General features: G+C 42.7%; 1 protein-coding gene across 1 annotated transcript; it reads left to right on the forward strand.

Annotated features, from left to right (window-relative positions):
- Window positions 1–849: 849 nt before the first annotated feature.
- Window positions 850–2,293, forward strand: LOC138635655 (histone H2A.Z). Its single transcript, XM_069723251.1, has 4 exons — window positions 850–1,014; window positions 1,093–1,206; window positions 1,335–1,464; window positions 2,087–2,293. Exons 1-4 carry the CDS (start codon window positions 916–918, stop codon window positions 2,146–2,148), a joined length of 405 nt encoding a protein of 134 aa, XP_069579352.1. The 5' UTR covers window positions 850–915; the 3' UTR covers window positions 2,149–2,293.
- The last annotated feature ends 12,735 nt before the right edge of the window (window positions 2,294–15,028 follow it).

Below are 15,028 nucleotides of genomic sequence, written 5' to 3' on the forward strand. Positions count from 1 at the left end.
CCCTCACGTGGCCAGAAAGTGGAACTACAACAGTAAAATGTCAATAAATGGATGGATGGATCATAAATTAATCTAAATATTCCAGTTTAAGATGATAATGAGTAAACACAGATAATACAGAGATTCATCATACGGTCTCTTTCAGAAAAGGGAAGTCGACTGGAAAAATTACTTTTGAATGGAAGAAAATACCATGAAACAAAAACCAGCACTTCTCAGAGAAAATGTAAATTGTGTTGATATCATGTGCGGTGATAAATAGAGGCTCAAACAAACAAACAAACAAACAAACAAACAAACAAACGATGTCCATGTTCTTCTGTAAACATTTTAAATGTGTCTGATCATGTGACAACTTCATATATGATGCATATTTCCTTTTTCTAGATTAAATAATGGAATAAATCAAAAGAAACTACTTTTAAAATGATTTATAATAACCTCCTAACTTGATCTTTCATTATGAAAAAAACCCACAACGCCAGAGAGCCACCCGTTGGAACTACATTACCCACAATCCCCTTTACCGGAAATTGACCACACTTCCTGCAAAGAGGCATCTTTTCTTGTTAATTGGCTGAACGCCATGAAAGAGAAATACATGACGAAGCGTGATTGGCTGACGTGCACGCTGCAGTTACCCGGATGAAGATGGGCCATAAAGTGAAGATAATTGTGGGCGGAGCTTGTAGTTCAAAAACAGTCGTCGGAGCGAAGTGTTCTTGTGCTGCGACGTCAGAAACGGCTCGTAAAATGGTGAGTAGCTGCCAACAGTATGGCGGCTGTTGTTGGAAGAAGATCATCAGAAGAAAAACTGGTGTATTTCTTTCAATAGCTAACAGTTAGCCGCTAACATTAGCCGCTCCAGTAGCGTAGCATGCTGCGGGCTGATGGTGCTGATGGTGCTGATGGTGCATGTCGGTGTCGGTGTTGCAGGCTGGAGGGAAGGCTGGCAAGGACTCCGGGAAGACGAAAACCAAGGCTATTTCACGCTCGCAGCGGGCCGGACTGCAGGTTGGTGCCGCTGAGGTTTCATTCATCGCCTCGGTGCTGCTAACCCAGCTAACCCAGTCACCTGTCCTCGTCCTGCAGTTCCCCGTGGGTCGGATCCACAGACACCTGAAGTCCAGAACCACCAGCCACGGCAGGGTGGGCGCCACCGCAGCGGTGTACAGCGCGGCCATCCTGGAATACCTGACCGCCGAGGTACCGTCCCCCTCCGGCACCGGTACCGCCCGTCCCCCTCCGGCACCGGTACCGCCCGTCCCCCTCCGGCACCGGTACCAGCTGCTGTTGCTCCTGCTGGCGGATCTTAAAGCCTCGTTTCCTTCCAGGTTCTGGAGCTGGCAGGAAATGCATCAAAGGACCTGAAGGTGAAGCGCATCACCCCGCGCCACCTGCAGCTGGCCATCAGAGGGGACGAGGAGCTGGACTCGCTTATTAAGGCCACTATCGCTGGTGGAGGTGAGGATGCTCTGCACCTCCACGATCATCTGCACCTCCGCGGTCATCTGCACCTCCGCGATCATCTGCACCTCCGCGGTCATCTGCACCTCCGCGGTCATCTGAAACATCTGCAGTACATCCACTCTAGTGTTTATAATGCTGCACTTATCATCATGGAGGCTTCAACTTATTTAACTGAAGCTGCAACAAATCAATTCAAATCACAACGCAGGTTATTTAACACATTAAAGTCCTTTACAGCATCATTCAACTATTCACACGTACACTAGGAAGGAAAAACTCCTTTTAATGGAGAAAAAACTCCTTTTAATGGAGAAAAAACTCCTTTTAATGGAGAAAAAACTCCTTTTAATGGAGAAAAAACTCCTTTTAATGGAGAAAAAAACTCCTTTTAATGGAGAAAAAAACTCCTTTTAATGGAGAAAAAACCTCCTTTTAATGGAGAAAAAAACTCCTTTTAATGGAGAAAAACCTCCAACAGATGGAAGGAAAAACTCCCTTTAACAGGAAGAAACCAGGAAATGAATTCTGTTGCATTTAATTGAATAGATGTGAGACTGCGATGAGGATAAGTTGTGAGTTTGTGTTGCGGATGGTAACGCTGCCTCCTGTCCTGCAGGTGTGATCCCTCACATCCACAAGTCTCTGATTGGGAAGAAAGGCCAGCAGAAGACCGTTTAATCATCTCAGGACGAAGTCTGCATCAAGTGGTTCCATGTCTTTAGAGTAGAACACCTTTAGGAGTTGTTTTTACGGTTGAGCTTGCATTTACTCACCTGGGGTATTTTTTTAAAAGTGGCTTCAGAGAAGCTCTTTGTGTGTGTGTGTGTGTGTGTGTGTGTGTGTGTGTGTGTGTGTGTGTGTGTGTGTGTGTGTGTGTGTGTGTGTTTTGCCTTTATTTTTTCTGGTGCTACAGTTTTTGTGTTCGAACTTGCTTTTGTTCCACGTCTAAAGTGATGTTTTAATAAAGCTCTTATTGGGCATTTGCAGTTTGTTCTTTCAGTTCTTGCTTGTTCATGAGCTTCTTGTTGTATTCCAGTGTGGATGGTGTACATGTGTTTTAGCGTACGTGGTTTACTCTTCCCAGTTTGAAACACCCCCCCCCCCTCCCCCACCAGGCAACACAAAGCGAAGGACAACCACAGCGTGCACGTGGACAGCTGTGGCGTGCTTTGAGCACATCTGCAGCTCCAACCAACCGTTTGTCTTGTGTAGTTGCATGAATTGAAAAGCATGTGTGCCGTCAGTTTTACGCTGGACTGACATGAAATGGGAGAAAAATAAACCTTGTAGTTGTTTTTTTGGAGTCCTGAATAAAGACCGGACTGGCAGTCAGAACATTTTGCATATTGTGGTGTGTGAACGGATTATTCTGTTGAAACCAAGTCGGTCCTGAACTCGTGGAAATCTACAAATCAGTGTTTCTTTCATTTCTTTGCTTCAAAAACATGGAAGTTATGTGAAAAAGTCCAAAGACTGCATGTACACATTTGAAGGTGGCTTTTTGATTTATTTTTAAATCAATTTAAACGTCAGCTCTTTAAGTGTACGACCTGAAGTCATCCGGTGATTCTTTGGAACTGTTAGAGGACAAAATCTTAAAGTGCTTGTGTTTTTAAATTTTTTTTAAAAAGGAGCAAAACTGAACAAGTTTAGTGTTCAAATCTGAGTTAATTCTATATTTTGTTCAAAAGGAATTCAAGGAGCCGCATTTAACGTTCACCAGCTGACTTCCACAATTTAGGTTTTTATTGACGGATTATTCCAAATTTGTGATGTGACACATTTTAATCTCAATACTCGTATTTTCGTCCATCGACAGGAAATGTTTCAACCTACACACCACCTCTAGATGGCGCTACGACACCACAAGCCTCCAACTGTATGAGATGCCAAGTGATGAATTCTCATACAGGAACAAGTGATTTATTATCCGGGTGTTTCTCAGGATGAATGTCGTCAGCAGCAGTGACACTGCTAACAGGCAGAGTTCACAGACACATGGACATCCCATAATTCATGGCAATGAGGACGTATTGAACATGGTTGTCCTGCCTGGGTTACTCGTCCATAAACTCCTCTGACTCTTTTAAATTTAGATTTTGCCTGTCAGCAGTTTTTAATGAACCTAAATTATGGCCTGCTAAGAAATAAAAGTCTTCCTGATATTCAAATCACGACTCTCATGTCCTCAAATATATACATGAACTTATGTTGAGTCTTTTTGAACCCAAACAAACGACTCTAGTGAAAAAAACCTCAAACATAAATGCCTCAAAACGATGCTGTGAAACTGCATTCAGAAGAGTAAAATACATCACATGAAGCGAACGTACATCTTCATCAGATGTAGAGATTAAAACCCCAGAATAACACATTGAATGTCCAGAGTGATGGTTCCATCCTGCTCAATAAAGTTCTACAAATAAATAAATATATATATATATAGCAAATGTATGTATATATTTATTTATTTATACCTGCAATACAGTTACTTACTGGAAAAGGAGGTGGAGAGGAGGACACTGAACAAACTATTGTCCATATTGGATAATCCTGACCACCCTCTCCACCTGCTGCAGGGACAGAGGAGGACGTTCTTCAAAAGACTCCTCCAGCTGCTGTCACAAGGACAGATACAGGAGATCATTCCTGATACAGGAGATCATTCCTGATACAGGAGATCATTCCTGAATACAGGAGATCATTCCAGATACAGGAGATCATTCCAGATACAGGAGATCATTCCTGAATACAGGAGATCATTCCAGATACAGGAGATCATTCCAGATACAGGAGATCATTCCTGATACAGGAGATCATTCCTGATACAGGAGATCATTCCTGAATACAGGAGATCATTCCAGATACAGGAGATCATTCCAGATACAGGAGATCATTCCTGATACAGGAGATCATTCCAGATACAGGAGATCATTCCAGATACAGGAGATCATTCCTGATACGGGAGATCATTCCTGATACGGGAGATCATTCCTGATACAGGAGATCATTCCAGATACAGGAGATCATTCCTGATACAGGAGATCATTCCTGATACGGGAGATCATTCCTGATACAGGAGATCATTCCTGATACAGGAGATCATTCCAGATACAGGAGATCATTCCTGATACGGGAGATCATTCCAGATACGGGAGATCATTCCTGATACGGGAGATCATTCCAGATACAGGAGATCATTCCAGATACAGGAGATCATTCCTGATACAGGAGATCATTCCTGATACAGGAGATCATTCCTGATACAGGAGATCATTCCTGATACAGGAGATCATTCCAGATACAGGAGATCATTCCAGATACAGGAGATCATTCCTGATACAGGAGATCATTCCAGATACAGGAGATCATTCCTGATACAGGAGATCATTCCAGATACGGGAGATCATTCCTGATACAGGAGATCATTCCTGATACAGGAGATCATTCCAGATACAGGAGATCATTCCAGATACAGGAGATCATTCCAGATACAGGAGATCATTCCTGCCCACTGCAATAAGACTGTACAATAACTCACCTCTGACAAAATCCATCACAGTACAATAACACTGTTGACTGTGTTTCTTGGTTTGTTTGTATATAATATATATAGATATATAATGTACTGTATATACTGTGCATTTTATATTTTATATTTATATATTTTACTGCTATTTTATTTTATTGCTTTTCTATTATTATATTATTCTATTATATTCTATTATTTTATTCTATTATTTCTATTATTCTCTTATTGCTTCTGTATGCTGCTGTAGCGAAAAAAAATTCCCCTCTGGGATTAATAAAGTAAATACCTACCTACTTGCGACCTGGTGAAGAGATGTGATGATGAAGAGATGTGATGATGAAGAGATGTGATGATGAAGGGATGTGATGAAGAAGAGATGTGATGATGAAGGGATGTGATGAAGAAGGGATGTGATGAAGAAGGGATGTGATGATGAAGGGATGTGATGAAGAAGAGATGTGATGATGAAGGGATGTGATGAAGAAGGGATGTGATGAAGAAGGGATGTGATGATGAAGGGATGTGATGAAGAAGAGATGTGATGATGAAGGGATGTGATGAAGAAGGGATGTGATGAAGAAGAGATGTGATGAAGAAGGGATGTGATGAAGAAGGGATGTGATGAAGAAGAGATGTGATGAAGAAGAGATGTGATGAAGAAGGGATGTGATGAAGAAGAGATGTGATGAAGAAGGGATGTGATGAAGAAGGGATGTGATGAAGAAGAGATGTGATGAAGAGGGATGTGATGATGAAGGATGTGATGATGTGATGAAGGGATGATGATGAAGAAGATGTGATGAAGGGATGTGATGAAGAAGGGATGTGATGAAGAAGGGATGTGATGATGTGATGAAGAAGAGATGTGATGAAGAAGAGATGTGATGAAGGCCAGGTGAGGAGCGACGTCACGGAGCGTACAGATGGCGTCATCTCTCAGAAACATGAAAGTGGTCCTGTCTCACCAACAGTCCCCGGATGTTCTCCAATCTGTCCACAGAATCCATTAACTGTCACGTCCAGTGTGGACAAGCAGGTTATGTCAATAGCACGAGCTCACCTGCTAACATGTTACACAGGCAGCAAAGGGACGGGCTATGCTAACACAAACAAGCACCGAGTTAAATAAGTCACGTGTACAAACTACGGTTTCAGTTCATAAAACACAAACATGCCAGTTACCTTTACAAACGCACACAGGTCCATTCATGCTGCTTCACCTGTCCCTCATCTCCAGTTAGGACGTTTTTTCAAGTTGCATTTTGTCTCCCGACACACAAGGTGACTGTGCTCTACCTAGCTGATGTCACGTCCCTCACTGACCCGCCTCCTTTACGTTCTGATTGGTTGTTATAAATCATCCACCAATAGGCTGTTAGATCAATGCACCGGGTTGCATGTTGTTATTTGAGCCCACATTTGTCTCCCGGCGAAACATTTCGTATTCTGGAGTCGCGAGGGGGCGTGGCCAAATGGCTCGCGAGCGCCCCCTAAAGAGATGCCCCGGCGGCCACATTTACCTCCGTGCATGAAATCCGGTGGACACGTGTATTACACCGAGACGTACAAAAAAGTTAAATTGCACCATGACGTCAACTCGACAGGAAGTCCGCCATTTTGAATTTAGTCGCCATTTTTTGCGATTCGCACATGTTGTAACGAACTCCTCAGAGATTTTGTTGGACCGACTTGAAGTTTAGTCTGTGCACTCTTAACAATGAAAAGTTATCAAAATAATTTGTTTCGTCGATCGGTGAGCCCGTGGCGTGGTGGCCAAAAAGTGACCCAAAAAAGACTTTCGGGCGGACATGTTATAATGTTATTTTAAGTGGGGGATTCAAACCTCAGACCTTCTGGACAGAAGGCAACAGCACCAACCACTACACCACCAATCTTCACAGGGGGAGGTCTGCATAATGACACATCTTTGGCTCACTGCAACTGTCAGCACATTCATTGATTTGCAAAGAGAGTCCAGGAGAATTATTATTCCTCAGTTCAGCAATTTATTTAAGCATTAGAGAATCAAAATCAGCATGTACATGGATCTTTTCTGTTCAGAAAACCACAGACTGCAAGCAGTTAACTGTAGTCAACCTTCCAGAGAAGAGTCCCTACCTTAGGTTACACAGTTTTGAATGAGAATGTGCTTCTATCTGATTGGTCATAAAAAGGTGGGGAGGCGTGGTTTAGACTTAGCTCTCCCTTCATTGGTGCGTAGGCTGGTCTCACTTCTGAGCCGCTTCTCTTCGCTTCCACCAGTCACAGGAGACAGCGTCCTAAAGGGGAGGAAACCCTACACTGTCTGGTGCTGCACCTGTTGACTGCAAGGTTCCTCTTATCTGGTCAGTAGTCATAACTTTATCAGAGAGCACCGAATGTCCATGTCATGGTGTTCTCCTTGAGCTGCACCTGGTGTCACAGACAATAATAAGTCTTGTGAGAAACAGTAGGACAATGCCTTAATTTGTGCAAGCAATAAACTCTGTGTGCATCAGTAGTTTATTTGTAATAAGTAAAACCTTGGCTCATTGGTTTGTATAAAAGTATACAGATCTAACACAACCTATAACTCCCAACATCCACAAATATTCATTCAAATGCGACCAAAATTGCCACAGACATTTTTTGGATAGTAGATATACGTGTTTTCAAGGGGGTCTGCAGTGATATTAAATATCTTCTTCATCTAAAGGTCAACAACAATACAAAAACCCCTAATACAAAATATGTTTTGCAAAATAAAAATCATAAACCATTAAATAAAAAATGTACTTTTTTTTTTCATATTTCAGATGACTTACGTGTGTGTGACACATTGGTTAGAGCAGTTGCCTCAGTGAGAAGTAACTTGAGGTATGCATGCATGTCAGTTCAGAAAAAGGTCATACTCCAAAAAGTGATAAATAATTTATTTTTGTATATAGTATATAGTATAGAGTATAGAGTATAGAGTATATAGTATAGAGTATGTAGTATAGAGTATATAGCATAGCGTATATAGTATATAGTATAGAGTATATAGTATAGAATATAGAGTATATAGTATAGAGTATAGAGTATAGAGTATATAGTATATAATATAGAGTATAGAGTATATAGTATAGAGTATATAGTATATAGTATAGAGTAGTATATAGTCTGACCAGGGCGATGTGGTTAAGTTTGATGTTTTGCTGTGACACAGGAAGTTGATGTCTAAGGTCAAACGATGCTCCAAACCTCATGAAACTTTGCACATCGTCAGGCACCAACTTTCATGAGTTTTTGAAGATGTTAAAGCCGCCAAGAAAAGCCAATTTTTTTTTTAATAATGAATCAAGATCGAGAAAAAAAAACTTTGCAGTTTTTTATTTTTTTGGCTTCATTGGGCAAAAAAAAAAAAAAAAAAAATCCATAACAGCATATTTCTGCATGTCCTCCAGTCTCCATTCAGGCTGGAGAAAATCCAGCCTGTGACATTAGACCTTGGAGAGACCAGCTGCTGTGGGTGGAGGGACGGAGGCCAAACAGCTGGAGCAGCTCATGATGCTGCCTCCACCATGCTTCACTGTATTGGGATTTTATAAGCAGAACCTGGTGTTTGTCTCAGTGCTTGAAGATCTGCCCAAATAGTTGCTGAACTTTCCTCTAAAAAATATTTGACAAACTCCAAACAGGCCGTCACATTCAGTCTGTCCAACCGTGCGCTGCTCTCTTTTGGCCTGTTTCTTCTCTGCTAACTTTGTTCCCAGTTAAAAGGAGGGGAAAAGTATAAAACTGTCAAACTTATGATCAAAATAAAAAAAAGACCTCCCCTCTCAACTGTCGGGAGCCTGAAGAACCGTACAAAAGAAAACGGTTGTCTTTCCACCCTTTGTGTGCGTGAAATCAGATGTGACATTTAAAAATAATGAACACAACTTTTCAGTGAGCCACCGACTCAGCTGGCACGCAGCGCCGGAGCCGGACGTCCAAACCAATCAAACATGGAGAAGACCGACGTCTCTAACTGGACAAATGAGTCCAAACATACCTGGCAGCGTCAGTTATGAGGACATAACGAGAGAAATAATTAGTAAACTGATTCCATATGTCACCAAACAGTCTCAACTGGAGGCTGTTTTTAGACTGATGCAGATATTTTACTGTTTGGATCTGTGGTGTGAAACTATCTGGACTTATTATTTATTATAACCAAAAATAGCTGTTAGAAGTTAAGAGACACAGCTGCACATGAAACATCCACCAACACGACATTCAACTAATTTTATTCTCCGTACTGAAGCAACCTCACAACGAAGGACCTCATGACTGCTGCTATTAAACCACGGCTTCATATCTTAACATAACATCAGTTTAATAGAACATATGAGGAAGATCTTCATTTCAAAACTGATGATGACTGCTGGAAAGAAATGCGTGTCAGCAGTTAAAAGCTTCGAAACAATCATAAACAGATTTATAAAGTCTGTGGTATTTTTTCAGGCAGCTGATTCCCTGTACTTCCTGTCTTTAAGCATATGCTTAATTCTTTATATATATATATATATATTTTTTTTTTTATTTTTTTTTTTTTTTTATTTTATTTATTTATTTAATACAATTCAGTGAATTTTGAGCATTCATGACAGGAAGTCTGGGATTAAAATGTAAAAACGTTTCTCCAAATTTATCTCATTCTGCTCCTCTTTGACTTGTTTCAGCTGCTATTGGATAACGAGCCCCGGTGGACGGATGTGGACGGATGACGGATGTGGACGGATGTGAACGGAACTAGTTTTCAGGACCGGATCAGAAGTTTCTCGGATCAAAAGCTTCTCCTAAAGTCAGAACGGCTGCAGTGACCTTCTGATCCATAATCAACCTTTGGAGTCTTTAACGAGCTCATTCAGTCTGATGAGCTATTGATGATTTGATTTGTAAGTCTGGCGAAAAGCTCAGTGAAAATGAGAGGGAACCCCCCCCCACCCACCCACCCACCCACCCACACACACACACACACACACACACACACACACACACACATCATCTCCAGCCAGGCTGGCCAGCGCTCAACCATTAAGTCAATTAAGAGTAGACTGAAGAGGGAGGACGAGGGAGGAGGGTGAGGAGGAGGAGAGGGGGAGGGGGCATGAGGAGGGGGGCTCCTTTTCATTTGGTTCTAATTAAAGTGAATAAAGTGAAGCGGCAGCTCTCGCTCACCTTCCTTCCTCCCGACTGCACGAGCTCTGGAAGTCATTAGTACATCTGGGCCCAGTGGACCTTCAGCTTTCACTGCTTTTTACACAGAACTCAGAACAAGAAGTTCCCGTCGGTGCGGCGGACCGCTGCTGCAAACACTTCCTGTTGGTGTGTCTAGAACCGGGACTGTAAACATGAGCAGGAACACGACTTCAGCAGGTAGATGGACCGACTTTAACTTTAAATTCAGGTTGTAGCCTCGTCAACATGTAGCACGACAGACTGTGTAGTACACCCGTCGGTCCATTAGAGGGCGCTGTGTCAGAGCTACGGTTTGCATGTATGACCGGGGTGGAAGAAGGAGGTCATGTAAAAGTTACAGTCAGATATCTGTGTTGTTTTTTGGCCTCAGCACACAAAAAGCTCCAAGTATGAAATGTAACGTTCGCCAACTTCACCAGAAGCAGATGAAGTGTTGGTTGGATAAGAGACTCGGAGAGGACGGAGGCGCCGGGACGGCTGACAAACACATGGTTTTGTTCTTCCTCTTTCTTGTTTAAGTTTGCACTCGGGTCCATCTGGTGGCAGGTGGTTCAGAGCAGCTGAATAGGCGGCGGTCCAGACTCTCCTCCTCGCCCATCACACATGGCTAACTTATCAGAACAGACACAATGAAAGCAGCAGCAGCACTCAGCGGCTGTAATCTCTGTCGGGATGAGACTTCCATTCACAGACGTTTGCAGCACATTCGTCCACATTTTCTTTTTTAACCTCGGTTTTCCCCTCCTGTCCTGTTAGGGTCTGTGGAGGCTCGGCTTTGTCTTGATGTGTGTGTGTGTGTGTGTGTGTGTGTGTGTGTGTGTGTGTGTGTGTGTGTGTGTGTGTGTGTGTGTGTGTGTGTGTGTGTGTGTGTGCAGACGGGGTGGGCTGGCAGGGGTCACGGTTCGCCGGCCCGCCTAGATCCATCAAGAGGAACAAAGCAGGGGGAGAAGGAGCAGCGCCAAGCCCCCCAGAATCAAAGACCAGGTTTGGGATTGGGATTCACTCCAAAGGGCTGGACCCATTTTTCCCGGTGCAGCGGGTCTCAGGGAACCAGAGGGAGGAGGAGGACCGAAGACAATAATGTGAGGACGGGCCGGTTGAGAGCGCTAGCTGAAGCCTCGGCGTGCAGCATCCCTCCTCGTCACGCCCCCTTTGAAGTCTGCTTGCTTTTGTCCTTTACATAACTTGATCTGATTTTTGAAAGGCTAATTTGTATGCATTTTGTGAGCGGGTGGGGTGGGGTGGTGGTGGGGGGGGGGGGGGGCAGAACCTGCCCGCCACCCAGAATTCCACGGGGGAGCTGACAGGAAGGTCAACACGATTGGCCGCAGGGGGACACGGGAGACAGACACACGATAAGTGTCTTTGAATTATTGCAGCTCTGCAAATGTGATGACAACAGCTGAGTGTTTGGGGGGGGGGGGGGGGGGGGCTGCGTACGCTTTGGTGGTCTTCAGCTTCCCCATCGGAGGAGACAACGATCATCTGAGGAGCTAAACACTTCAGAGGAGCAGAGCTGGACCTCCATACCTGATTTTCATACCTTATTTTTAGATATTTCATTATTCACTGAATTCGTTTTGAAGAAGTTTCAAGATGAGAGACACATTCAGGATGTCCTCCTGTCAATTAGGAGCTGAATGACGGACAGAAACATGACGATGTCACAGTTGACCTTCGACCTTTTGGATTTAAAATGTCCATTATTCATGATTTTATCCCGAAACTTTTTCATAATTAACAACAAAACCAACATGTTTTGTGGAGGTTTCAGTGACCTTTGACCTTTGCTGTGTCCCTCCTCTGAGTTCACTCATACATGTTGGTGCTCTGATGTGTAATAACCAAACATATGAATAAATGACCTGCAGCTTTAAATAACCCAGAAACATTCACACAATAAACATGATGGCTTCCACACTGGACTTCTGAAAAAGCTGCAGCAGGTAGAAAACAACACGTCTGTGGCCCCTCCCCCTTCTGCTGACAGACAAGGTGAATGATGTCTCCCCCCCTCTCCCCCCGCCTCCCCTCATGCTTTAACTCCTGAAGGTTGTGTTTGAGATTTAACTCAATAACTGACACCAACAGGTGAAGACAGTTTGACAACATGAGTGTTTGCAGAAAGCAATTTGTCCAATAATAATAATAATAACAACAATAATAATGATGTATGAAGATGATGTTTCCTTCAGCTGCAGACGGCTCGGGGAGGTAGGAGAGACTTTTCATGAACCTTGAGCTCTAATGACTTCCTCGAGGTGGTTTTTGACTGCCATCCAGAGCTCGGTGGGGGGGGGGGGTGTCTTTCTGTTCATTCTTGGCCTCGTTCCAGGGTGACAATCAACGTCTCTGTGTCTTCGGTGGGAGATTACTTCCAAGGTCTCCCCCTTTTATTGGAGGAAATGCTATTTGGAAGCTCAAACAGGACGTCCTGCTGGCTGACTGGACCCTGAACCCCCCCCCCCCACACACACACACACACACACACACACACACACACACACACACACACACACACCCCGGCTCCATTCTTCCTCTGCCCCCCCCCCCCCGACCCCCACCTATTCTCTCAGAGGAAAATATCTTAAATTAATCCAGGGGTCTCAGCAGCTCCTTTTTCTTTCCTTGTGTGTGATGGAGGAATGTGAAGACGTGAAGGAAGTCCTCCACAAATAAACTTCCAGTTCGGACCGATGCCTCATGAACAAATTATTACAATTATTTCTATGACGGACCAGAAATAAATCTGGATTTGTTGGATTGTTTATTTCATGTTAAATTACAGTTCATTTTAATGTAATACATTCTGAAAAGTTAAATGTCATAATAATTTAAAGACTATTTAATCTGTGCAAAAGTGATTTTATGATTTTGCAGAAATTATTGTCAGAAAAGTTGTCTTGTGAAATTGTTTAAAATGTTCTTGTGTCCCCGCCTCCATCCTTCATCCAGCTCAGTGACACGCAATAGAAAAGTGGACGTAGCTATAACTATATTAACTATATTTATCATTTGATCAAAACTGAACCAAAATGAGGTTCATTGTGAATAAACAGTTGATTCTGAGTGAATATGTTCCAGATGTTTGTATTAAATCATCCACTCATCTTTTCAGGTTCAGAGTTCACACCAGGAAACTTTGACATGTTGTGGACAGGAGGAGATGGAGGCGGGGCCACAGGAGGAGCTGGAGGCGGGGCCACAGAAGAGGATGTGATGATGTCACAGAAGAGAATCTGATGATGTCACAGAAAAGAATCTGATGATGTCACAAGAGGATTTGATGATATCACAAGAGGATTTGATGATCCTGTTGCTTTTACCCAGATGAATCCGTCTCCGCCTCCGTCGTGCTTTGATTTGTTGTTGTTCATTGATGAAGGATGTTGAGTGAGAATCGTTTGAAATGAGATCTGTGATGATGAAGTGTTTTTCCTGCAGGATGACGTTCAACCTGCAGCGTAACATAAATGTGATTTCTCCCTTCAAACCTGTTTTGTCTGTAGCTCACTTCGTCCTTTGTTCTGCTGCCCCTAGAGGGCGCTGTTACAAGAATGTACACGTGCTTTTGGTGCACACGCTTTTGCAGAAGTGATTTAAGGAGTCATTTTTAAAGAGAGTTCTTTTTTTTCAGATTAAAAACAGATACATGTACTTTAGGAATTAACAGCAAACTGGCCTTAAGATTTAGATTTGTTTGTATTTGTCCATTCAAGTGGACATTTTATTAACAAATGAGACACGTGAGAACACAGACAGAGTCGGGACATTTGTCCAGATCTGTCCTGGTGTTCCCGATACACAGAATATCACAGCGTTGAAACCGACTACAGCAGCACAGATTTGCAGCGAGCCTAAATATAGGAGAATACCAATAAACACCTACTAACTCCTCCACACAGACATTTTTAACATTTATCCTCGACTCAGCAGGCAGGAACAGGTTGTTCCTGTAAGATGCATGACAGGAGGCTGATGAAAGCATGAGATCTGCTTAAAAAAACAGAACGGCACAATAAATGGAGAAACTGGATGACTTCCAGCTTTCCTTCTATCAGACCACCCACTTAGACGGACATAAAAAGAGCATAAATGGAAGTCTTTGTGATCATGAGGAGGCGGAGCAACATTTAGATCTCAGGATCCAATCATCGAACACACTTACTGTCGTCCTAAACCTTCAGCTGGGGTTTAACTACCAGACGAGACACATCATCCTCATATCTTCAGGTCTGGTCAGAACTTTCATTGCATATATGAAGACCCTGTTTGTGCTGTGGAGCAGTAAACTGTGTTTTTGATACGGCTGAGTTTCAGTATGAAAATATCTTCTCATTTTCAATCTGACGTCAGCAACACGTTTCTATAAGCTGTTCCAGGATCGTGTTCACCGCTGAGCTGCATCACCTCTTCTTTAACAACACTTTGGAAACGTTGGGGAACTGAAACATTTCACTGAGCGCCGATAACAAGCTGGATGGTCCCTCTCCTCTTCAGCTTTAAGGAAGCGACATTCATGATTTTCAATTTAAATTGCATTTAATGCAATGCAATTGATCCTTTTTTTTAATATATCCAATCATGTTACTGATCAGTTGCCATGGTAACTTGATTAGTTGTCAGATGTTCCGCTGGATGTTTTTTTACACAACTTTTCCAGTTGTGGGTTTTGTTGAACCCGTCACAACTTTTTAGAGATGTGTTGCTGCCTTCAAATTCAAAATGAGCAGATCTTTTTCATAAAACAATAATATTTCTCAGTTTTGTGCTATCTTTAGTATATTTTTTTATATTAAATATGGGTTTACATGATTTTTA

The sequence above is a fragment of the Brachyistius frenatus genome, unplaced genomic scaffold, assembly GCF_029030835.1.
Source record: "Brachyistius frenatus isolate BFR_SWC_R1_liver_20210118 unplaced genomic scaffold, ASM2903083v1 Contig_321, whole genome shotgun sequence".
NCBI lineage: Eukaryota > Metazoa > Chordata > Actinopteri > Embiotocidae > Brachyistius > Brachyistius frenatus.

Coding starts and splice junctions, on each gene's coding strand:
- LOC138635655 (XM_069723251.1), top strand. CDS start 916: ATGTCGGTGTCGGTGTTGCAGGCTGGAGGGAAGGCTGGCAAGGACTCC. Junction 1,015..1,092: donor CGCAGCGGGCCGGACTGCAG/GTTGGTGCCGCT, acceptor CTCGTCCTGCAG/TTCCCCGTGGGTCGGATCCA. Junction 1,465..2,086: donor GGCCACTATCGCTGGTGGAG/GTGAGGATGCTC, acceptor CCTGTCCTGCAG/GTGTGATCCCTCACATCCAC.